At 45.9% G+C, this 26,821-nt stretch overlaps 1 protein-coding gene across 2 annotated transcripts in view; it reads left to right on the top strand.

The window, feature by feature from the left end:
* si:dkey-234i14.6 overlaps window positions 1–26,821 on the top strand; it is a 152,276-nt gene that overhangs the window by 82,707 nt on the left and 42,748 nt on the right. Inside the window, exon 3 of one of the 2 annotated variants that reach the window (XM_038806249.1) lies at window positions 18,404–18,625. The exons of the other annotated variant lie outside the window; for it this stretch is intronic. Coding sequence (XP_038662177.1) covers window positions 18,404–18,625 — 222 coding nt within the window. The remainder of the gene's footprint in view (window positions 1–18,403; window positions 18,626–26,821) is intronic. 2 annotated transcript variants of the gene reach the window in all.

Consider the following 26,821-nt stretch of genomic DNA (forward strand, 5'->3'; position numbering starts at 1 on the left):
ACGTTCTTGTTGAGCCACGGTTGAATTATCCCCTTCCTAGAATCCTCCTTCCTCACTGGGATATATCTTTGTAGTAAGCCGTGAATTATTTTCAGAAATGTCTACTATTGCCGATCAACCATCTTTCCTGCTAAACTCCGATCAACCATCTTTCCTGCTAAAGTCCTTTCCCATTCCACTCCAGCCAACTCTACCCTCATTCTTTTATAATTACCCTTATTTACCTGTAGCGCAGTTGTTCCTGACCTAAGTTTCTCACTCTCAAATTGAATGCTTAATTTACCATGCCACTGCTTCCTAGGGAATCTTTTACTCAGGGACTGTTCATCAAACTTACCTCATTACACATTACCAAATCCCAAATAGCCTGATCCCTGTTGGATCCTTAACATATTGTTCCAGGAAACTGTCCCAAATATACTCTATGAATTCTTTCTCATGGCTACGTCTGCCAATTTGATTTACCCTATCGACATGAAGATTAAAGTCACCCATGATTAAAGTGCTGCCTTTTTTACTTGCCTTTATTACCTCCTGATTTATTCTTCGTCTTACAGTGTAGCTACTATTTGGGGACTGTAGACTACTCCCGCCAGTGTTGCCTTCCCCATATTATTTCTTACCTCTTCCCGTATGGATTCTCCATCTTCCAATCCAAGATTACGTCCGGGTTCCCCAGCGTCGCATTTACAGGGTACCCCTATGATGCACAAAGGAATTTCAGAGGTTCCGTATACCCAATGATTGTCCAGAAGCGGAAACTTCCTCTGGACAATTGTGCTGAGCTGGAACAATCCGACAGTAGCGATTTTTGATTGCTAACTTCGGATGATTCTGCCAGTTTTACCCTGATAGTTGTTCTGAAAGAGTTAGAGGGAAAAATCACTTTTCCAGAGTAATGTTGAAACACCCAGACCGTCTTGAATGGGGCACCCACACAAAGACGACACACAAGGGACCAAACATACCACACCTCTGACCTGGCCTAACCTGACCCGACACCACTACCAGTAAGACCCAGTCCGTTCCCACTCCCCTTCCGGAATGACTCTTTCTCCCCCCTCCCCTTCATCTCGGTCTGCCTCCCCCCCATCCCGTCCCGTCCGACGACACCCTCCCCAATACTGATGCCAGCGCCTCACGAACCGAAACCCACTTGTCCCACATCAGTCTTTGAGCCATGTATTCATCTCTCCAATGCACCCATGTTCATTTGCATGTGGCTCAGGTAATAATCCCAAGATTATAACCTTGGAGATTCTGTGGTTTACTTTAGTGCCTAGCTCCTCAAACTCTCTAAGGAGAACCTCTTTCCTCGTTCTACAAATGTAGTTGGCACCTGCATGAATAACGACAAGGGGATCTATCCCCTCCCACTGCGAGTTCCTCTCCAGTCCAGAGTAGATGTCCAGAACCATAGCACTGGGCAGACAACACAGCCTTCAATACTCTCGATCCTGACTATAGAGAACAGTGCCTATTTGACGTACGTGCAGACGTACGTTCAACACAAAATATCTCCAAAATGAACTGTTTGTATTTTTGGTCCAAACCAAAGTTTTTGATCTAAGGGGTTGGGAAAATGTAGAAACAGGCGTTGATCATTCGCCTCCTTAAGATTGTTCTGACACTTGTATAGATCAGCCATGTTCTAATTTTAACTGCATCTACTCGCCTTCGTTCATAACCTTTTACAAAAATGGTCAATCTGCGTTTTGAAATTTTCCATTGATACCCATCACAAAGCCTTTTGGGAATAATATCCCACATTTTCACTCTGCTTTTGAGTAAAGGAATGCTGCTTGAGATGTGGATGGGGAGGTGGGTGTGTGAGGGTATCAGGGCAGGAAAAGACGATGGGGATAAAAGTGGGCAGCATGTTGGTCATTGATCAGATTCACCCTTGTTACTTCCGTGGATATTTTAGGATGAGCATGTCAAGAAATTTGTACTGAATATGCCCCATGGAACCTGCGCAAGCTGCGATCCCATACTGTTGGAGATAATTGAATTCCCAAGAGCCAAATTGTTGCAAGTAAGTCTGCTGTTTCTCCATGCTCTTTTTTTCATTTGCATATGTCCTCTAGACCCCCTTAAGGTGCGCAGCTCTCTGATGTCTACCTCTCTTCAGCAGAATAGACTACATATATGGGACCGATTGTTTAAATTACCCCATCTCCAAATTTTGGAATAGTTTCACTATCTGGTCAATGTAGCAGACTGGAGTGTAATCCTGCTGCATGACCATCCCTTCAAAAAAAGTCCTGAGATTTTTTATTAAAGAATGAAAGGTTTTTCTCACGGATTCCCGGGTGAATGTATTGCATTAGTTCAGAAACTCCAGTCCATTTTTGAATAAAACGCCTGCAGCTTTTGCCCCAACAATGGCCACGTCTTCCCGATAGCATTCCAGGCTATGGGAAATGGCACATCCATCTCCCACAGCAGCCATTCTGCAACATTTGTGTTTCTCGGCTTTGTTCTAGAAGGGGGCCGATTAGCTTAGTGGCTACATGGTTCACATGTGAATCAGATTAATGTCGAATGCAAGGGATTCAATCCTCAATCGGGCTGAAATGTACTCTCGGTCTCCTCCTCGCCCTACCCGCAGTAAAAACAAATCACAGCACTCTGCCATAGTTTGGTGAATCATCATCAAAGGATTAGAGGTGGCACGGTGGCACAGTGGTTAGTGCTGCCAGGGTCCTGGGTTTGAGTGGAGTTTGTGTGAAGTTTGCACTTTCTCCCCGTGTCTGTGTGTGTTTCCTCCGGGTGCTCTGGTTTTCTTCCACAGTCCAAAGATGTGCAGGTTAGGTGGATTGACCATGCTAAATTGGCCTTGGGTGGGGTTATGGGGATAATGTGGGGTTTGGGCCTTGGCGAGGTGCTCTTTCGGAGGGTCGATGCCCTGAATGGCCTTGTTCTGCACTGTCGGGATTCTATGACCTGCCTTCAGACAGAGAACTGAAGAAGAACAAAGTTGTGTCCTGTTTTCCAAGAACTAAACTCATTCTGTGGAGTGGAGAGTTGGCAGAGGTAGTTGAAGGGTGATTTTTCTCTTCCCCCCGTTCACTGTAGTTGTGTAGAATAGCATTGGGAATTACGTCGTGGAACGTGAGCTGGAACTGAGCAGTGACCAGGAGGCCCCAAAGCTGAAAGCCCATGGTGGTAGCATACGATCAAAAGATCTATTATGGTTACCCCTTTCAATTGCCGTTGGCCCATTCAGTGTCGCTTGCTGTGTCAAGTATCTCACCTGCAGCTTTCTTCTTCACGGTGCTAGGAGACAGAGTACAGTATTCAAAGCTTCAACTTCTACATTTGCTGATGAGGGTCTGACAACTTATCTATATTCACTGTGCTTGATTGGTTAAGCTTGGGTGTGGACTCACAGCAAAGTAAACAGACACCACCAAGCTTCGGGAAACTGAGCTTGAAGAACGAGGCAACCATTTTGTGATTGCAGAGATATTTTAAAGCTCATAAATAAATGTGTCGCACAATTAGAATCTAGTGTAATCTCTAAATTGTTTTGAGATCTATCAAATATTCAATACCGAACATAGCTTAAATGTAGGAAAGACACTTCAATCTCGTCAGTAAGAACTAGGTATGTAGCCCGGCCCCAAGGGTGAATGGGTAATGTTGGCAAAACCATTGTATTCTGAACTACTGCAACACCTACCTCAAAACGTTGGGGACATCCGAACATAAATTGAACTGTTCAAAGCTCTCAGATGATCTTTGTGTCTTCTTCTTGCTGACCTCAACTTCTCCTGAAGCCATAGTAGGCCCCAACGTTCGAGTGTATTTGATCAATGGTATAGAAACAGTTGAAGCAAAATAATGGGTGAGAGTGCAAGAAAGTGAAATTATTGCAGGAAAGAGAGACATGTTGCCAAATCTATTCAATTATCAGGAAAAATGCAAGAATGCCAAATTTCAAATGGTGGCAGCAATTTATGATGCAGGAGAAAACTGCTGATTGGTCGAGACATTACTCAGGAAAAAGCAGCAGGAACTGATAGGATCCCCAAGCTCCCAGTTAATTTAAAAAATATGAAGGTTTGGGCATTTCCTTATTGTTTGCAGAGAACAGGGGCTGGATTCTCCGTCTGCGAGATCCTCTGTTTCGCCAGCAGCGTGCTCACTCCCACGGATTTCCTGACGGCGTGAGGATGCATGCAATGGGAAACCCCATTGGCCGGGAAGGAAAATCCCGCTGCCGGTGGAGGGCATCGCACCAGAAAACAGGTGTGGCTGGACGGAGAATCCCACCCCAGGTCTCTGTATATGAATACATGCCACTTCTAGCAAGTTTAAATGAGCCATGTTATGGATTTGACTGATTACTTCAATTAATTGTTCGTGTAGCTATTTAAATAGATTTTTTACTGTCGGTATTGACACATTCAAAATTGGCCATGCTAAACTACCCTTTAGCTTCCAGAAGGTTAGGTAGGGTCATTGGGTTAAGGGTATAGGTTCCTTGACCTTGGGTGTGTAGCTGCTCTTTCTGAGGGTCGGTGAAGACTTGATGAGTCGAATGGCCTTCCTCTGCACTGTAAGGATTCTAGTGTTTGCAAATTACTTGTGGTTGGAAAATTCTGTGGTTCCTCCTGAATCCTTTTTATAAGTAATAATTTATCCAGCTACATCCAAATTTAACCAACATAACATTAATTTTGCAGGAGAATAAATTCTTCGAACCTCTAATCACATTTGAAGCTTGCCAATTTTGCTTGAAGCCAAGTTTAAGTAGCCCCTTGCATCCCAGAAATAAATATTGTTTAGAATCCTGTGAAAGATCTTTTTCCATGTTTGTTCCCTCTTATGGCTTAATTGGATTGTCTCCAAGCATACACACTTGCAAGTGCTCTCTCTCTCTCTGTCATTCTTGTTCAATGTTATTCTATGCCATTGTCTCCTCTCTACACCTGCACTGCTGGATATGCTGTGATGATCTTGGCAGCCCATTCATCCACATTGCCAAACAAGATAGCGCTCGTAAGAAGAGACATTATTTCTTGTTTCTCATCTATAAATAGTGCGAACGACAAATAGATAATACTTGTGGAACATTGCACAGAGCTAAAAGCAAAGCAACACAATATTGACACAAAGAGCCAACTGTTGAAATGGCCCAGTCCTATTTATTTGTAATGGTGATCACTTTAAACTCATGTGATATCATGTGCTTCTAAGTGGGCTGCTTTTTGACACAAGTGGTGCAATGTTTCCCTTATCAGAAATCTGGAAAAGGAACTCAAACACAGACATTCCAATTGAACAACTGACAATGGCTCAAATCAATTGTCTGAAACTGCATCTCCTGCTGGCTTTTATTCATTCATGCAATGCGGGCACTGCTGACGAGTCCCACTATCTGTCGCCGTAGGAGAGATTGGGTCGCCTGGGCCTGTATTCACTAAAATTGAGAAGGACGCAAGGGGAACTCATTGAAACAGATAGAATTCTGACTGGGCTGGAAGACTGGATGCAGGGGTGTTGTTTCCTCTGGCTGGGGGGGTGGGGGGGGGGGGGAAGGTGGGTGAAGAGGAGGAGGAGGAGGAGGAGTTGGGGGGAGGGGCTAGAACAAGGGGTCACAGCATCAGTATACATTTTGGACTGAGGTGAGGAGAAATGTCTTCACCCAGAGGGTTATGAACCTATGGAATTCTCGACCACAGAAGACTCTGGAGGCCAAATCACTGAACATATTTATGAAGGAAAAAGATTTCTAGACTCTCCAGAAGGTGTCGAGGGATATGAGGCTTGAGTATGGCATTGAGATAGTAAGGTTCAGCCATAAGCATGTTGAATGGCAGAGCAAGCTCGAAAGGCCGAATGGTTGACTCCTCCTATTGTCTATTGCCCATCACTAAATGCCCTCGCAAACACGCCGGTGAGCCATTTTCTTGAACTACTGCAATCTGTAATGAGAAACTCCCATGGTGCTGTGAGGCAGGCAGTTCCAAGGTTTTAACCCACTGACTACAAGAGCTATAAGCGTGAACGCCGTCACATTTCACGATGGCGCAAACCCGCGTATGCACAGTTGGGCCGTGCCATCCTGTGCATGCGCAGGGGACTTCTTTAGCCCGCCGGCCCTGACTAAAGATGGAGTCGGTGTTCAGGGGCGGGCTGCGTCAGAAAGTAGGCCTGCAGGGGTGGAAGAGGCCGGCTCACCAATCGGTGGGCCCTGATCGTGGGCCAGAACCCATTGGAGGCCCCCCCTGGTAAAGGAGCCCCCCTTCCCCCCGACCGTTCCCGCAGAGTTCCCGCCGGCAGCGACCAGGGGTGAATGGCGCCAGCGGGACTCTGTCGTATCAGCGCGGCCGCTCGGCCCCTCCGGGCCGCAGAATCGGCGGCACCGCCGATTCCAGTGGCCCACGGCCAGCGCTGCGCCAAACGCGCCGGCGCAAATGACGCCGATTCTCTGCGCCTCTGAGAATCGCGCGCCAGCGTTGGGGCGTCGTGGCGAGGTTGCGCCGATTGCCCGGCGCGGGACTCGGAGAATCGCCCCCATGGTGTTTCCACATGCATGCTACCCCTTCTCAGCAGCAGAGGTCACCGGTTTAAATTGGAAGAATATGGTAGGCAACTACCTAGCCTTCCACTGCTGGATCTGCAGGGCCACTGAAAATACCACGGGGTCCTGCTTTCTTCTGCTAAAGTTGCTCACTATTCCTGGATCACCTGGGATGCCAAGATAACTTGCAGCTTCTTTATGCAACTGCAAACCATCTTTTAAAACCCTGTTTCCTGTCTCTGACCTGGTCTTGTACCAACTGCTTGGTGCAGTTCAGTTTCGGGTCAATGGGAACCGCTTGGATTTTGGTAAGTGGAGGAACACGTGGACTATCTGGTCAATGAGACCAATCAGTTTTATCTGCCATGTTGCTTCCTTCCACTAGTCCACAGGATTAAGCTTTCTCTCAGCTCACCCTCTTCCCTCACCTTGAACTAACATCTTTCTCAATTGTATTTCCCGTCAGGCTCCCTCTGAGCTCAACTTGTGCTTAACTCCCACCTCCTGCTCCCTTGATCCTATTCTGACAAAATCCCAGACCCCCAAACTTCCCCCGCCGGCTTCCATGTTGGCTGATATAGTAAAATGTTTTATCTCCTCAGGATTTGTTCCATTCTCCTTTAAATCTGCCTTACTTGCTTTATTTCTTGGGAGGAAAAAACAACCCTTGAATCTATTGTAAATTGCAAACAACAGCCCAACCTCCCTTGTTGTTCCATAATCCTTGACCCCCGCTGCCCTCACCTAAATCTGTGTCCACCTTTCCCAAAACTCCCATGTCTTAATTCCTCCAATTTCTGTCTCTGCCTCAAAGCGGCTCTAACTAAAGTCACAAACGACTGCCACAGCCACGGAGGTGTAAGATAAACTCTCCCTCCTCATCCTTCCTGATCTGTTTGCAGCCTATTGCGTGATTGACATCCTCCAACACTGCCTCATCACGGTCGCTCAGCTGGGTGGTACTGCACTCTTCTGGCCTTATTAGCTGTCTAATTGGATATTATTTGTGATGGTGTCTTTTCCTGGTATTGCGCAGTACCATCTGGTGTTCTCTATGCATTCCCCACCCAAGGATTTCTCCTTGCCCATCTCCTGTTTCTCTCCTATGTGCTGCCCCTTGATGACATTACCCAAAAACACATTAGTTTTCACATGTAAATTGTGGTCACTCAATGCTATTTCGCCACTACCTTTCTTGATGACGCCACTGTTGAGGAATGATCAGACTGCCTATCTGCCATCCGGTACTGGGTGAACAGAAATTCCCTCCAATTAAACATCGAGAAAACGTAAGTCATTGTTTTATGCCCATGCCTCAAACTCGCTAACTACTGTTTCCATCCTTCCTCTTGTTCTCTCTCTCAGATTAGACCAGGCTGTTCACGACCATGTATATATGCTTCTGGAACCTACCGCTTCATTCATCTGAGGAAGGAGCAGTGCTCCGCAAACTAGTGATTTGAAACAAACCTGGTGGAGTTTAACCTGGTGTTGTAAGGCTTCTTATCATGTTATAGTGGTATTGTCACTGGACTAATAATCCAGAGACCCAGGAAAATGATCCGGGAACCCGAGTTCGAATCCCACCACGGCAGGTGATGGAACTAAAACTCAATAAAACACCTGGAATTAAAAAGTCGAATGATGACCATGAAACCACTGTCGATTGTCGGTAAATCCCAACTGGTTCACTAATGTCCTTTAGGGAAGGAAATCTGCTGTCCTTACCTGGTCTGGCCTACATGGGACTCAGACCCACAGCAAGCAATGCGGTTGACTCTTTAACTGCGATGGTATCCCAAAATCCAGAAGGGTTACGTATAATACTGGTTCTTGGTGGTGTATATTTTCAATGTGGTGTAATGGGAGGAAAGGTATGTAAACCAGTGAGGAACATGAATAAAGACTATTTATTAACTTAAAAGAAAGAGGGGGAAAAAAAGTTGCAATACATCACGACTGTGCATTTAGCTAGAAAAATGACTGTGCACTCACTATCTCATGAAGTTAACACTTGTTCCCAGTTGTCTACAATCCGGAGAATGGCCCTTTTCCAAACAACATCCAATATTATATAATTCTGAGCTAACTCCAACACATTGTTGCCACCTCAGCACCAATGTGTTTTCGGGTCTGCTTTCTCCAGCTGAGTGTGGCTACAGTCGTAGCTGCTCCTCTCCTCCTGTCTTCAGTTAACTCTGCCGTGGCGATATTGTTTTTCCCTTTGACGTTTTTCTCTCCCACTAGCACCTTGGACCGTGGAGGAGTGAATAATGTTATCTCTCCGCTTTGAACTCTCCTCTGCTACGTTTCTAACACCTATTTCTATACACCATTATCCAACCCCCTCGTCACTCAGTAAACACTTGCTTTCTCGTTGCTCAGCTAATTCGCATATCAAAAACACCTTCAAACAGATGCACCCTTATCGGTTCCCCTTTTATCCAATTCTTTATTTTATCCCAATCATATTTTTATCTTGAATCTTCTTTGTACTCCAGTACCTTGACAGATGTTGATTCCATGATGAGCTGTTGGTTACAAACTGCACGCCATCAGTAAAACTGCCTATTTTCACCTCCATTACTTTGTCCCTGTAGCAGCTCATCTGCTCATCATTTGTGTCCTTGATCTCCAGACCCGACTATTTCAGTGCACCTCTAGCTGGTCTCCTGCATCCTACCCTTTTTAAACTTGCGGCGCATAGAATCATAGAATTCCTGCAGTGCAGAAGCAGCTGTTCAGCCCATCAAGTCTGTACTGACCCTCTGAAAGAGCACCCTGCCTAGCTTCACTCATCTACTCTATCCCCGTACCCCTATAGCTCAACCAACCTGCACGTCCCTGGACACTAAGGGACAATTTAGCATAGCCAATCCACCGAACCTGCACATTTTGCACTGTGGGAGGAAACCGGAGCACCCAGAAAAAATCCACGCAGACACTGGGAGAATAAGCAAACTCCTCACAAGACAGTCACCTGAGGCCGGAATTGAACCCTGGTCTCTGGCGCTGTGAGGCAGTGGTGCTAACCACTGCACCACCGTGCCACCCGAAATCCTGTTGCTACGGTCTTAAATCTCAACAAATCCTGTTCCCTTACCACTTTAGTGCTCGCTGATACATATCGGCTCCTGGTTTCTCTCGCTGCACCTTCACAGGGCTAAAGAGCTGGGTTTTAAAGCAGACCAAGGCAGGCCAGCAGCACGGTTCAATTCCCGTACCAGCCTCCCCGAACAGGCGCCGGAATGTGGCAACTAGGGGCTTTTCACAGTAACTTCATTTGAAGCCTACTTGTGACAATAGGTGATTTTCATTTTTATTGTGAAGTTCTCATCATTGTTTTCAAACCCCTCCATGGCCTTGCCTCTCCCGATCGTTGCAGCATCCTCCAAGCTAACTCCCCTCAGGATATCGACATTAATCTAATTTGGTATGGCCCAGGACACAGTCCTGAGGAGCCCCTGCTGCAATGTCCTGGGGCTGAGATGTTTGACCTCCCAACAACTGCAGCCACACAAGGGCCAGCCAGTGGAGGATCTCATTGACTTCAGTTTTACTAAGGATCCTTGATACCTAGACTAAGATCTCACCTTGTATATGTTTTATAAAATAGGTATAGATATCCTTGTGGCTATTTCTAAACTTTTAGAAACTGGACAAAGCCCTTTTAAAATGGCCAAAGCCATGTCTGCGATCCTCGAACAAAAGGCGTGACCACGGCAGTATTTCAAAAACCTGTACATTGTTACCACCAAAGAGACACTACCCATTCCCTGTGTGCTTTAGAGGCCAAATTCAGAGAGATCCGTACAAAGGTCATCTGCATTTGATAAACTAGGCCGCTCGGAAAATGGATCCCGTAACCTTCCTTTAAAGCCTTCATAAATAGAATATTTAACCATCTCGGGAACCTAGACCAAGGATATACAAATCCCTTGTCAAAGACGATATGGATAGGGGGGGGAGTCATGTGAATTGACCCTTTAGCTGGTGGAAGCAGTTGTGTTGCTTGATACATGCAAGGGGACGAAAACATTAACTTGAATATTTTTTATCTGCCACTTTACTGTCTCTCAGCAGCCTCACAGAAAAGTGGCTCTGCCCAGATTGAACACCTGATCACATCTACACGGTTTCTACTGTAAATTCAGCGCCATTGCCTATAAGAGTGACTCATCCCTCAATGCCTATTTTGTCATGCATAGTCAACCCCACTGGAGAAGTGAATTATCCAGCAATGGTTTTTGATCCCTGTGAAGGAATACCTTGTTGGACTTGGATTCTGAACCCTGGACACATGTAAAACAATAATTATTTTCTCTGTAGTTTTTGCCCTGTAAATCTATCTTTCTCTATCCCTCATTTACTGTGTGAATGCAAAGGAGGCAATGTTGTGACCCTTAGCCTGCGTTGGAATGTATGCGAATAAACTTATCCTTTGAGTGCACCTTATCTTGAGTGTGCTGTGGGATTGAGCTGAATTTGATTTATTGTCACGTATACCGAGGTATAGTGAAAGTTATTGTTCTGCGTACAATACATCAGATTGTTCCATACGTGAAAAAACATAGGGCATGCATCAATACACAATGTAAATCTATAGATACAGGTGAGCATACGGAGTGTAGTGCAACTCCGTAGTGAAGATGTGTGAAGAGATCAGTTCAGGCCATAAGAGCGTCATTCAGGAGTCTGGTAACAGCAGGGAAGAAGCTGTTTTTGAACCTGTTCATGTGTGTTTTTTATCTCCTGCCCGGTGGAAGAAGTTGGAAGACAGAATAATCCAGGTGGGAGGGGTCTTTCATTTTGCTGACTGCTTTCCCTAGGCAGCGAGCGGTGCAGACAGAGTCAATGGATGGGAGGCAGGTTCGTGTGATGGACTGGGCGGTGTTCACGACTCTCTGAAATTTCTTGCAGTCTTGGGCTGAGCAGTTGCCATACCAGACTGTGATGCAGCCAGATAGGATACTTTCTATGGTGCATCTGTAGAAAATTATATCACACCAAAATGAAGGGTTGGGAAATACTTCACTGATTATAAAGGGGGAAGCAAATCAAAACCCATTTCTGTTTTTAAAAACACCCATCCCCCGTATGTATCGTGCCACGCTCAGTCCACACTCGGTTAAATGCTATCTTGATGTCAAGACAGTCACTCTTGCTTCTCCTTTGGGATTTGTTCTAATATCTCTTCGAGGGGATTGGTGAATTACTTCACTAGAATCGAAGTGTGGCATGTAATCCAGTTTTAGTTTCACTTTTGCTTTTCAGCTCATAGCTCTGCTGCTGGTCTTTAAACACATTTGCCTGAACTTAATATATGAACCCACAGTATGTTTTTTAATTCATTTATGGGCTAGTTGGACCAACATTTGTTGCCCATCCTTAATTACCTTTGAGAAGGTAAGCTGCTTTCTTGAACTATAGCAGTCCCTGGGATGTAGGTATAACCATAGTAGGTAGCACAGTGGTTAGCACAGTTGCTTCACAGTTCCTGGGTCCTAGGTTAAATTCGCGGCTTAGGTCACTGTCTGTGCGGAGTCTGCACGTTCTCCCTGTGTCTGCGTGGGTTTCCTCCGGGTGCTCCGGTTACCTCCCACAGTCCAAAGATGTGCAGGTTAGGTGGATTGGACATGATAAATTGCCCCTGAGTGTGTGAAAAAGGTTAGGTGGGGTTACTGGGTTATGGGGATAGGGTGGAGGCATGGCCTTAAGTAGGCTGCACTTGCTGGTGCAGACTAGATGGGCTGAATCATCTCCTTCTGCACTGTAAATTCTATGACAATCTATGATCGTGCTGTTAGGGGGGAGTTCCTGGATTTTGACCCAGTCACCATAGATCATAGATCATAGAACAGTACAGCACAGAACAGGCCCTTCGGCCCTCGATGTTGTGCCGAGCAATGATCACCCTACTTAAACCCACGTAACCCGTAACCCAACAATCCACCCATTAACCTTACACTACGGGCAATTTTAGCATGGCCAATCCACCTAACCCGCACATCTTTGGACTGTGGGAGGAAACCGGAGCACCCGGAGGAAACCCACGCACACACGGGGAGGACGTGCAGACTCCACACAGGCAGTGACCCAGCCGGGAATCGAACCTGGGACCCTGAAGCTGTGAAGCATTGATGCTAACCACCATGCTACCGTGAGGCCCCCAAAGGCCATGAAGGAACCTCCACGTGATGCTGTCCCAGGTATTTCCACAATCTCTTGATTGTTCCCTTTATATCATTATGAAATCACAAGATGGTGTGCTGCAATGCTTCCTTCTAATTGACATTGTGCTAGCTAGCTGCAAGATTTAGTATAAGGATGAGGTGGTGAAGAGGCTTAGATCATGCTACACAGTATGAGACAATCCTTGACATGTTGGTCAGATCACAACAAAGCCACATTATCAGAGAATGTTAAAACTGCAGAGTGATAGCTGTACACAAAAGCTTTGAAGACACAATGTTGAGACAGGTGTGCAAATGAAGAGCTGGTTACCAGAGGCATCCCTCATGGAACTGTATCACATGATGTACTTAATTTCCAGTGATGTCATGCTCCTATCCTTTAAAATGTCATGGGGGTGTCCCTTTAAGAAAGTTTTGGTCTTATCACATGACTTCAGCAATGTCAATATGTGGGTGGAGCAGAGATGAGCTCGGGCTCTGGGTTCTACTTGAATTTTTGGACTGGTTTGAACTGCACAGGATGAAAGAAGGGTTTCTCTATCTTCCTTTTAAAAACTGTTCCAGACTGCTTCGTTACTTGAAAGAAATAATTGCTTACTGGAAGAAATTCGAACTGCTGTTTGAAAAGGGGAACAGAGTATCAATACTCTGTGGGCAGCATGGTAGCACAGTGGTTAGCACAATTGCTTCACAGCTCCAGGGTCCCAGGTTCGATTCCCGGCTTGGGTCACTGTCTGTGCGGAGTCTGCACGTTCTCCCCATGTGTGCGTGGGTTTCCTCCGGGTGCTCCGGTTTCCTCCCACAGTCCAAAGATGTGCAGGTTAGGTGGATTGGCCATGCTAAATTGCCCTTCATGTCCAAAATTGCCCTTAGTGTTGGGTGGGGTTACTGGCTTATGGGGATAGGGTGGGGGTGCGGGCTTGCGTAGGGTGCTCTTTCAAAGAGCCGATGCAGACTCGATGGGCCGAATGGCCTGGTTCTGCACTGTAAATTCTATGATTCTTATGCCTGTGATGTAAATTCTATGGGGATAAAGGGAAGTTCATTGAGGGGCCTCACGGTAGCATGGTGGTTAGCATCAATGCTTCACAGCTCCAGGGTCCCAGGTTCGATTCCCGGTTGGGTCACTGTCTGTGTGGAGTCTGCACGTCCTCCCCGTGTGTGCGTGGGTTTCCTCCGGGTGCTCCGGTTTCCTCCCACAGTCCAAAGATGTGCGGGTTAGGTGGATTGGCCATGCTAAATTGCCCGTAGTGTAAGGTTAATGGGGGGATTGTTGGGTTACGGGTATACGGGTTACGTGGGTTAAGTGGGGTGAGCATTGCTCGGCACAACATCGAGGGCCGAAGGGCCTGTTCTGTGCTGTACTGTTCTATGTTCTATGTTCATTATTTTGCTCACAATGCTTCAACTTCAACTTCAACTCATGTTTTCAACTTCAATAAGTACTTCATAAATATTAATGCAATTATTATCCAATTTGCCTTTTCTAATAGATTCAAATCAATCACTTGATCCGCTTCATCAAGAACGAGTATATAATTCCAAGTCCTGTAATGAACTTGTATCTGAATATCTGAGATTATGACAATGGGAAAAATAAAATTGAACCCGTGGGAGAAGAGTGTTTATAACACTATGGTATTTTAATACAAAAGTGTATTTGAGAAAAAAGCACTCCATGATTAAGTTGTGAAACTGATTTTCACTGATCATTGGAATAGAAGTGGCCATTCTGCGGCGAGTGCCTGTTCCACTCTTCAATCCCCAATCAATGCCACACAAGTTGATGCTCATGAGGAGCTTACAATTGGCTTCTGTTGAATCAAAAATTAGACATGTGTTTGACATTTTAGGCCTTGATTGGGGCTGGGTGCATAAATTTGTGCTGCCAACTGACTTGCCAGATTCCCAGTTCCATCCTGCCCCAGGAGGAGGGGTTTGGGGTGGTGGCGGGGGGGAGGAGCTGGTGTTGGGCTTGCCAACCCACAAGTGGTGGTGGGTAGTTAATTTAATTAAGGCCAATGCCAATCGTTTCTTGATATTTTAGCTAAGATCAGCATCAGGTCAAGTCCAAGATGAGCTGCAATATCTTTTCTTGTCAGCTTGGACTTTTGTGTGTCTTGCTTGAGACCTAGGTCTGGATTCTCCGTTTTGGAGACAAAGTCCCGACGCCAGCGTGAAAATGGTGGTCTTTTATGCCAGGAGAACTGCTGCAAAATGGCCACGAATTCACCGTTTTGCTGGGGACTAGCAGGGAGGCAGAGTAGAGCTCACAGCTCTCACAGCCAATACGGCCTTGAGCACTTCAAGTCCTGTGGCTGCGCATGGTGGTGGCCTGCAACGGACTCCATGGCGGACTCGGCCCACAGACCCCGACCGCAAAAGTAGTGCCCCCGTTTGCCCGCTCGTGTGCCCTGGACCACCCACACACAATGCCCCCAGCCCCGAATAAGCCCGCCCTGCCCAAGAACCGGCCCTCACCCAAATGTGGCGGCTCCAGACTGATCCTGCAGCCACAACGTGAGGTTCCGGACGGTGTGAGCACACGAAACCCACACCATCGGGAACTCAGACAGACAGAGCACGGCATCAAAATGGATTCTCCGCCCCGTCGCCGAACGCGATTCCGGCGACGGGGAGCAGAGAATCCAGCCCCATGAATTGGGTTCAATTTGAATTTCAATTGGTGTTTGGAGCAAGATAAAATGGATTAAGGGTTTGCCCTATTCCACTCTGCACATTGGATTTGTAAATTCAAGGATAGGCTTTTTAAAAATTCAGACCTATTGCTATAGTCCTTTCTCGGCAGGCCAGCACTCCAGGCATGCTTAGAGGCCCACTCAACCTGCCTGATGGCTTCAGGTGAAGCCGCAGGCTGCTCTTTGGAGGAGCTCCACCTCCAGATTGGCATGGTTGCTAAAGGGATTTTTTATTTTAAACTCAAAGCACATTGCAAGGGCACTCCCACCTTGGGGTCCCCTCTCCCTCACTTAGCCGAAAAGACAGTCTGCTGCTACCTCTGAGCCGTAATGCCTCTTCTGGCTCTGTCTTTTTTAACAGCTCATCCGCCACCATTCTTAATTGGACAGTGAGCCGACCCTATGGCCTTCAATAGGCCAATTCATGGAAAATCAGTGAGGTGATTGTTCAGTTTGGTCCTGTCGGGTCCTGAAGCCAGCGAGCCTGTGATTCCTGGCCCTGATTGCTGTGGAGTTCCTCACTGCTGGAAAGTGTATGGATGTTGAAGAAAGAATGTTTCTCATTTATACAAATGTTTGACAATCTCAGCATGTCCCAGAGAACTTTTGAGAATTGGTTGTAATGCCGAATATGCAGCAGCCAAATTGCACACAGCAAGGATCCACAAGTGCAATGAGATCTTGATCAGAATATCCAATTTCTTTTTCAGTGATGTGCGTTGAGGGATTAATATTGACTGAAATATCTACTATGCCCCCCGAGTACTTGACCCCTCTACACTGGGAAAAATTCTCTGACTATCCGCTCTGTCTATGCTCCTCATAATTTTGTAGAACTCTATCAGGTCGCCCCTCAACATCCTTTGTTCCAGTGAGAACAAACCAAGTTTATTCAACCTCTCCTCATAGCTAATGCCCTCCATACCAGGCAACACCATGGTAAATCTCTTCTGCACCCTCTCCAAAGCCTCCACATCCTTCTGGTAGTGTGGCAACCAGAATTGAACACTATACTCCAAGTGTGGCCTAACTACGGTTCTATACAGCTGCAACATGACTTGCCAATTTTTATACTCAATGCCCCGGCCAATGAAGGCAAGCATGCCGTATGCCTTCTTGACTACCTTCTCCACCTGTGTTGTTCCTTTCAGTGATCTGTGGACCTGTTCTACCATTCACTGTATATTCCCTACCTGTATTAGACCTTCCAAAATGCATTACCTCATATTTTTCTGGATTAAACTCCATCTGCCATCTCGCCGCCCAAGTCTCCAAATGATCTAAATCCTGCTATATCCCCTGACAATCCTCATCGCTATCCGCCATTCCACCAACCTTTGTGTCATCTGCAAACTTACTAATCAGACAAGTTACATTTTCCTCCAAATCATTGATATATACTGTGAACAGCAAAAGTCCCAGCACTGATCCCTGCGGAACACCCCTCGTCACAGCCCTCCAATCAGAAAAGCACCCTTCCATTGCTACTCTCTGCCTTCTATGGCCTAGCCAGTTCTGTACCATCTTGCCAGCTCACCTCTGATCCCGTTTGACTTCACCTTTTTGTACCAGTCTGCCATGAGGAACCTTGTCAAAGGCCTTACTTAAGTCCATACAGACAACACCCACTGCCCTACCTGCATCAATCATCTTTGTGACACCCTTGAAAAACTCGATCAAGTTAGTGACACGCGACCTCCCCTTCATAAAATTATGCTGCCTCTCACTAATACGTCCATTTGCTTCCAAATGAGAGTAGATCCTGTCTCGAAGAATTTTCTCCAGTAATTTCCCTACCACTGATGTAAGGCTCATTGGCCTGTAGTTCCCTGGATTATCCTTGCAACCCTTCTTAAACAAAGGAACAACATTGGCTATTCTCCAGTCCTCTGGGACATCACCTGAAGACAGTGAGGATCCAAAGATTTCTGTCAAGGCCTCAGCAATTTCCTCTCTTGCCTCGTTCAGTATTCTGGGGTCAATCCCATCAGGCCCTGGGGACTTATCTGCCTTAATATTTTTCAAGACGCCCAACACCTCGTTTTTTTGGATCTCAATGTGACCCAGGCTATCTACACACCCTTCGCCAGACTCAACATCCACCAATTCCTTCTCGTTGGTGAATACTGATGCAAAGTATTTATTTAGTACCTCGCCCATTTCCTCTGGCTCCACACATAGATTCCCTCCCCTGTCCTTCAGTGGGCCAACCATGTCCCTGGCTACCCTCTTGCTTTTTATGTATGTTTAAGGCAGTGATAGATAGGTTCTTGATTAATAAGGGGATCAGAGGTTATGGGGATGAGAAAAATATCAGCCATGATTGAATGGCGCAGCAGACTTGATGAGCCGAATTCTGTTCCTATGTCTTATGGGGACATTTATGCCAGCATTTACACTTGGAGCTGGGAATAATTTCTGTCAATAGATCCTTCTCAATGATTTCGCTGAGCTTATTGATTTAGATTCAAAGCAGAGGGGGACAATGCCTGTGCATGATTATTCTATCATGGTTTCCTTTCTGTGCAACATGTTTGTCATATGCTTTATGCGTAAGTTCCTGCCCACACCTCCCTCTGACAAAGAGTAAGCAGAGACATGACTAATCTAATATCCCTTAGTCCATGTAAATAGATATTGATCCAATCCAGATGTTTCCCCATCTGTTCTTTAAGAAGTCTAAAAAGAGTCCACTAGTTGTAAATTTATATATATTGCATTATAGTTCATGTTGTGATAGAGCAGACCTTTTGCCTGGTAAATAACCAAGGTAAATTGATTTAATTTTACAGATGTCTGGAGCACAAAATGTCACTTTGGAGAAAGTCGAAGGCAACAACATGTGCACTGACAACTTTCTTTTGAGCAGACTGCAATCTTTCACCAAAGTGTTATTTTGGTGCTAAACTGCGCCACGAGAAACCTCAATGTGCTTAGTCGTGGTTCTAACACTCCTCTTCTTTTTGCTTGTCGTGCAGGTCCCTACTCCGGAAATCCGTGCTCACAGTTTGTACTTTGACCTTTCCGCTTATGGGATAGAGTTCTCCTCCACCAACAAGGAAGGCTCGGAGCCCTCCGCCCTGAGGCCAGGCTCCCACTTAAAAATTTACGGTACCTTCCGCAATCGTTACATGGCCCTCGCTTGCCCGGTGTCTGACTCCAAAGTAGTCAAGTTTCTCCGTCATACACCTAACTCGTCGGTGAGTGAAATTTCAAGAAGCTAATTTGAAACTTAACCAAAACTTGAAACTAGGCTCCTTGTTTGTCTATTCTGTTACTTTGTGTCCCCCTAAAGTCTTTCACAATCCTCGCTGTTTTGCCAATCCCTTTATTTTGTCTGTCAACTTTTCAGATTGCTTTTCCCTGTGCCCAGATCTGAATCGTGTGTCTGCGCCTAACTAAAGTGAATATGTCACTCACCTGAGCTGCACTATTTCCAACCTTTCTCCAATCTAACCAAGACCCCTTTACTCGAACACTTGGCTTTCTGTCAGCCAGCTTTCTATTGCTACCTTCCATGTCATACCTGAAGATTCCCAAAATGTATTTTTTGAAATACCATATACATTACTTCTACCCTGTGCTATCTGACTTTGATTGTTGTCTGGAGCTCTGGATAGTTCTGGTAGAGGTGCCAACTTCCATTCCATCATATGGCTCACCAGGAATCTTTCCCGCTTTAACCACCTGCCATTGGTGTGTGTTGGAATGATTTGCAGGTTGGTACTTAAATCTGTTTGGTCGCATTATGAACCCACCTTCCTTTTTTAAAAAAATTTAGTGTATCCAATATATTTTTTTTCCAATTAAGGGGCAATTTAGCATGGCCAATCCACCTACCCTGCACATCTTTGGGTTGTGGGGGCGAAACCCACGCAAACACGGGGAGATTGTGCAAACTCCACACGGACAGTGACCCAGAGCCGGGATCGAACATGGGACCTCGGCGCCGTGCGACAGCTGTGCTAATCACTAGGCCACCGTGCTGCCCAGGTGTTGAGCTTCTTGAGTGTTGCTGGAGCTGCATCACCTGTCTCATGTATGGCACAGGCTGAATATCACATGTTAGAATTGTCAGCCATCTCCGGACCCATTGAACTGGAGTGGAAGCAAATCATCCAAGGTTCAGAGAGATCGCCTAAAAAGAGACATTATCCATGGGTCCATTAGATACCATCAAGAAGCAAACCAATAAATACTTGCTCTTTAATCTGAAGGAGAAAAGGACCTTGAAAGTCAAAACCAGAACTTACAATATTATGACCCCCCTCAAGTCAAGAGAGGGAACTCGGAGAACTTTAAATATTGATGTACCCTCTCACCAAGAGGGAGTAAGGAAAAGGAAGGAGGTGGGTGTTGCTGAGTAAAAGGTGAGATTTTCTGAGGCTTGAAAAAGTGAAGGAAAATGACATGTTGAGCTTTTGAAGCAGAGAGGGAGGGGGGGAGGGAGGGAGGGAGGACTAGACTTTAAAGTGCGGCAGCTGAAGCCCTGGCACCTAATGGTGCAATATTGGGCAGTGTTATGATCTGACAGGTGGTAAGTATCATGCAAATCAAATCCCAAAGGGAAACTTAGCAAGCTATTACAATTCTTTTCTTTTTGTATTTTACTGCAAGGTCATCTATGTACTGAAGTCAAATGGCACAAAATCGAGTAAAGCCTTTGGGATTTTAAATGTTAAAGAAAACTTAAGCACGCACAATTACATTTACACAGCTAAAATTAGTCTTACAAAACATTCTCCGAAAACCATTTCCTACTTGGTCAGACTCACAAATAAACGCCACTTTTCACAACAATCTCATTATAGATACTTAATCCAGAAAGCATTCCAGTAATATTATCACAAGGCAATCCCCCTGTGGCTTTAGGGGAGATATGTCACAGGGCTCCTCACTATTTCACTCTTCTGTCGAAATTTAAAATAAAACCCTGTTTTCTGAAAGAACCAAGACTTTTTCTGGATTGTCGGGAAGCCTGACTTTGCTTCTTAACAGTTCTGCCCCAGCACTGAGCACACTCTGGGAGGTCTTGCATGGTGACTCCTCAAACACAGGGCTCAAATCTCTACTTAAGTATACTTTCTCCTCTTTCATGTTTACAGTATTCTTATCCTCCTTTGAAATTTACCTTTCCCAGGATATAAAAACCGTTCACGTTTTCCCTTGGGTAAAGTGACATTTAATAACTTTGCCGCCTTCATTTTTGACTTTTTCCAAGTTGTGAACCCTTTTTGCTTCCCTTTGAAATTTAACAACTGAACACAGCAAACCTTCTTTATCTCCTAATGCAAATTTCTGACGATGTCTTATTTACTTGTAAAAATTTCAGTGTGGCCATATTTACATCAAATGCACCTCTACTTATTTGATCTCCTACACCTTTCAGCCCAACTATCTTCAGTCATTTGCACAGACCCACACAGACAAAGAATCACAGTGACAAGCCTGCTTCACAGAATAACACAATGAACACCTTAAATATTTAAAGTATGTACATTTATTTGAGAGGTAATCAGTTTGTGAGGTGCACAAAAAGATGAGGCTTTGAAGGTCTGGAGGAGGTAACCTCCAGATTTGAAAATGAAGATGAGGTTCTCCAAACTGGATTTTGAAAGATATAGAAAGAGTGATGACGAGGATTGATTGCAGCTCTAGGACTTGGAGAGCCAGCACAGGTTTGATGGGCTGACGGCCTCGTTCTGTGTTGTAACTATGCTACGATTCTGCTCTGTGATTTGAAGCAATCTAGCTGTGTTAAAAAAAAAATCAATAAGATGTTTGAGTTAGAACATTGAAATTGGCTTTAATCCATGCCTCCCCCTGTGCTCATCACTTGAACTTATTAGTGATGAGCGAGTGCAGTTGGTGATTGCTTTTTCTTGCGTGTATTTCTGTGAACGAAAATCATCTACCTTAGAATGAATATAAACAAGTTAGGTAGTGGTTAAATGATTGACCTTTTGCTTGTTTTGCTCCTCTGTTTCTTTGTCCTTGAGCATGCATCAATTTGGAGACAGTTGTGGTGATGGGTGAAGGTCTCTTCATTATACACTGCTGTGCAAACCCTGTCCTTTGATCCCATTAGACTATTTTTCGAAGGGCTTTGGTGCATTTTGTGAATTTGAAGGTAGAAGCAACAGCCAGAATGCAGCAACCGTTTGAGAGCACAGCACTGCAGATAAATTCCATTTCATAAACCAGAACATTGATGCTAATGGCCAGGTGAAGCTCGTCCGACTGTGGTTGAGATGGTCTTTCTTGTAAAAACAAAAATGCCACAAAACCTCAGAGTACTTTGCACAATTTTCAGTTGTTTCACAAGTAAGGCATGGTGATATCCTGGATGCTATCCCCTTGAAGCTCGAGACGTCTCGCGAAATTCAACGGAATCTCCCCCAGTGAGGGCAAGAACCACATATTCATATTTAAATCAGCTATTAGGCTCATTTAAATATGTCTGCGTAGATTCTCCCGGCGCCTGGGAACTAACGACCGTGCCTGGGACCCCTCGCCAGGGCAGCATTTAGCACTGGTCCACACAAATGTGGACAATGGTGGCTGGGGGTGGGTTGGGAGGGGTTCAGGGTGGAACCTTGACATTGGCACCTTGCCACCTCCACCCAGGTACGGCCAGGGTGCCCAGGTGGCGCTGGCAGGAGCACTTCCAGGATGCCAGTGCCCGGGTGCCAGGTTGCCTGTGCCGGAGTCCGGCTTGGAGTACCTTGGCCATATGAGGTGGGGTGAGCGGGGGGGCTCGAGGATCCTGTAAGAGGTAAGTTGGGTGCTGTGGGGATGCCTGGAGGCCACAGTGGGGTAGCAGAGGGAGGGTCGGAAGATCAGGCGGAATTTAAATTGGCGCCCTCGTTCGCGAGTCCTCTTCGTTACCAGTGCAGGAATTTATGTAAGTGCAGTCTCGGCGGCACATTCCCCACCGAGGCCCAAAATAATGCCAAGTGCTGTTACATCGCAGGGTCTTTCTTGGTGCCCACCCCGCTCAACATGCCTGAAACGAGACTCGTTATTGAATCGCGCTTCATGTGTCTGGTTGTTCATTGCTATGGAATAGCTGTATGTGTGGAAGCCACGCTGGCATGATTGTGAAACATTTTCTATTGCTCTTGTGCAACTCAAATTAAACATCAAGTGGTTATTCTCAGAAGAGATTCGCTCTTTTTAGACATTTCTAAACGGGTCTAAATTGGGTGGAATGGATCAGAGCAGCACAATGGATTGTGATGCAGCAGAAGAATACTGGTCCAGTTATCCATGTGGAACTCCCAGTCTTGATCAGGTGTTACGAAGAAGAACTCAGTCGCTGCCTTGTGGAAGAAAGAGGGATCGGAAAAAGAGATTTCACTGGAGCTGTTCTTGCATCCCCTCTGATAGCTGACCAAGGGGCAGCAGTGGAAGAATGGTTCTTGACCTGTAGTCAGAGAGGTATGACTTGGTGACACTAGTAAGAGTAATAAATTGGGACAGAAATGTTAGTAAATTAGCCAATGATCTGGCCTATTGCCAGGGCAGCCATTATCCCATCGGCATGAGATTGAACATCAGCAATTCCATTATTTAACTCCGTGACCAAGCTTCCAATTCATATTTGCATCACCTCCAGCTTTGGTTTCTCGGGGGGGAGGCAGTGGTATTGCCACTGGATTACTAATCCAGAGACTCAGTAACAATCTGGGGACCTGGGTTTGAATCCCACTCTGGCAAATGGTGAAATTTGAATGGCATTTAAAAAATAAATCTGGAATTAAAAGTCCAAGGATGACCACAAAGCCATTGTCAATTGTCGTAAGACCCATCCAGTTGACAAATGTCCTTTTAGTGCAAGGAAATCTGCCATTCTTGCCTGGTCTGGCCTAAATGTCACTCCAGACCCATAGCAACATGGCTGACTCTGAACTGCCCTTTGAAATGGTTAACAAGTCATTAAGTTCGAAGGCAATTAGGGGTGGGCAATAAATGCTGGCACAGCCAGTGCTGCCCACATCCTGTGAATGAATATAATGCCCTAAGTGGGCATTGGCAACCATAGATTTGCATTGGATTGGTCCGTGATTATACTTGGCAAAACATTGCAGTGGCTTGCCACTGTTTTCTGCAAGATGGCCGATCGGGAACCTCTCCCACTTTTATTGCCTGCCATCAGACAGTTTGGAAAGATTTAGATGGTGATAGCCACATTATGAACACACACTCCATCATCATCAAGTCTTGAAGGGGAATTTGAGCTCGGAGCTTCTGGCCCAGAAGTAGGGGCACAGCCAATGCATTGCAAGACTCCCGTTTGCTTGTTCCACCATGAAATGTGGATAATGCAAGCCCGGGAGCATCTGTAGAGAGAGAAACCATTTCCGGTTGATGGCCTCTCATCAAAAGGATTTTCTTTCTAATATTCTCTCCATCAGCTCCATTAATCCAAAACATCACATCTTGTGTCCTCTCTTGCACACCCATTAGTTCTGTTCTTGATGTGATCCACTGCTCAGTGAATACAGTTTTTGATTTTTGACTTCATGCTCTGCTCCTGCCTTCATTTATCTCGGCACTGGATGATGGCCCAACAACCTTGCTGTCCCTACTCTACCATTTCTGACTGCTGCTCCATCTAGTCTCCCAACCCAGTTTCATCAGAACAAGTCCATTCGGCCCATCAAGTCTGCACCAGCTCTTGGAAAGAGCACCCTACCCAAGGCCCACACCTCCACCCTATCCCCATAACCCAGTAACCCCACCCAAAACTAAGGGCAATTTAGCATGGCCAATCCACTTAACCTGCACATCTTTGGACTGTGGGAGGAAACCGGTGCACCCGGAGGAAACCCACGCAGACACGGGGAGAACGGCAGACTCGGCACAGACAGTGACCCAAGCTGCGAATCGAACCTGGGACCCTGGAGCTGTGAAGCAATTGTGCTATCCACAATGCTACCGTGAGGGGCATAAATAGAGTAGACAGGATAGATTACAGGAAGATAGGGCGGCACGGCAGCACAGTGGTGAGCACAGTTGCTTCACAGCTCCAGGGTCCCAGTTTCGATTCCTGGCTTGGGTGACTGTCTGTGTGGAATCTGCACCTTCTCTCCATGTCTGCGTGGGTTTCCTCCGGGTGCTCTGGTTTCTTCCCATCATCCAAAGATGTGCAGGTTAGATGGATTGGCCATGATAAATTGCCCTTCGTGTCCAAAATGGTTAGATGGGGTTACTGGGTTGCAGGGATGGGGTGGAGATGTGGGCTTAGATAGGGTGATCTTTCCATGGGCCGGTGCAGGTTGGATGAGCTAAATGGCCTCCTTCTGCACTGTAAATTCTATGATCTATGATATAGACACGCTGGTCAGACGGGCTAAGTGGCAAATGGAATTCAATCTGGATAAGTATGAGATGATACACTTGGACAGGACAAACAAGGCAAGGGAATACATGATGAAACGGCAGGACCCAGGGAAGCACCAAGGATCAGAGGGACCTTGGTGTGCATGTACACCGGTCCGCTAAGGTAACAGTGCAGGTGGATAAAGTGGTTAAGAAGGCATATGGTATACGTGCCTTCATTAGCCAAGGTATAGAGATTATGAGCAGGGAGGATAGGCTGGAATTGTATAAAAAGTTGGTTAGGCCACAGCTAGAGTATTGTGTGCAGTTCCGGAATCCACATTAGAAGAGGGATGTGATCGCATTGGAAAGGGTACAGAGGAGATTTGGCCTGGACTGGAGAGTTTGAGTTTCGAAGAGAGTTTGGATAGACTGGGGTTGAGGTTGTTTTCCTTGGAGCAGAGCAGACTGAGGGGGGACATGATTGAGATGTATAAAATTATGAGGGGCATAAATAAAGTGGACGGGAAGAAGCCTCTGCCCTTGGTGGAGGGATCAATGACCAGGGGGCATAGATTTAACGTAAGGAGCAGGAGGATTAGAGGGGATCTGAGGGAAAACTTTTACCCTGAGGGTGGTGGAGTCTAGAACACGCGGCTTGAAAGGGTGGCGAGGGCAGAAACCCTCATAACATTTCAGTATTTAGATGTATACTTGCAACGCAAGGCATACAAGACTATGGGCCAAAGGCTGGGAAGTAGGATTTGAATAGTTAGGTGGTGGTTTTTGACCAGCTCAGACGTGATGGGTTGAAGGGCCTTTTCTGTGCTGAGGACCTCCATGACCCTATGACGCAAATTTTCTTGCCCTCTTTCCCTATTTGGAATTCATCCAAATATTATCCCTATTTGGATGAAGAGAATTGATCTGCTTCACCCACTACCACAGGAACAGCTTGGCGTTTGGTGTTGTAACATCTTGTCAAACTCTGATGTGTTTGGGATAATGTTTAGTTCTTGTGGGCAGTAGCATGGATGGAGAGTGACTGACAGAAGTGAACACAATATCTGCCTTCAGCTCAATAAGCATTGCAGCTGCAACTTGGCGTCCGTTGGATACCTGCCTAATTTTAACTCCGTCTCACCCTGCTAAATTAATGTGATGCAAGCGCACAATGAATTGATTAGAGACAGAATCTTTTTCTTTTCTTTTTACCCACTGATGAGCATAAAAACTAAATGCAGCTTAGCTTCATTCATTCGACTTGATAAATTTGCTATTCACTTGAAGTATTGATGATGATATCTTCGAAGCTATTCAGTGCTTGGTTATTGACATACCAGTTACCTAGTTACCACTAAGCCACCAATGTTTGGAGAATTATCGTGCGAGTGAAGAATGAAGCAGTCAGTTTTCAACATCTTGGTGAACATGGAAGGGTTTGTCCTCTTGCAAACGACAAAGATTGTCTTTCATTTGATTGACTGCTCCTGAAACCTGATCTGAGTCTCTTGTTGAGAGGTGCTCAGAGCTTTCTGCTGCTAGCCTTTACACAGCTAAAGTATTCCTAATAAATTAACCACTGGCCTTGATTTTCAAAGTAACGTGCTGTGAACCCCCAGCGCCGACTTTGTTCTCAGCCTTCGCTCCTGAGCCTCAGTGATTGATGTTCTTCATGCCATACCCTGGTTTATTTTCTATGTGCTTGAGTGTGTGCTTGACCGCAATGGGGATAGTGATGTGCGTGGCTAATGATCACGGTGCTCATTTGAAAACAAACAGCTCACAGTGTTTCTGTGCACATTGTTAGATTGTTACACTGTGGTAAGTCTCAGCGAGAAAAAGCCAATAAAGATCCTGGGCGGGATTCTCTGATCCTGACGCCGTCGTAAATGCCGTTGCGTTTCCCGACGGCATCAACATTCCTTCAGGAACAGCAATTCTGGCCCCTACAGGGGGCTAGCACGGCACTGGAGCCACCCACGTCGCTCCAGCTTCTGATCCTGGCATCAACTGAGCGCCGCGGGGTCTGCGCATGAGCAGTGGCACCAGCGGCAACATTCACATGCACA

This window comes from Scyliorhinus canicula, chromosome 9, assembly GCF_902713615.1.
Source record: "Scyliorhinus canicula chromosome 9, sScyCan1.1, whole genome shotgun sequence".
NCBI classification, from domain to species: Eukaryota; Metazoa; Chordata; class Chondrichthyes; order Carcharhiniformes; family Scyliorhinidae; genus Scyliorhinus; species Scyliorhinus canicula.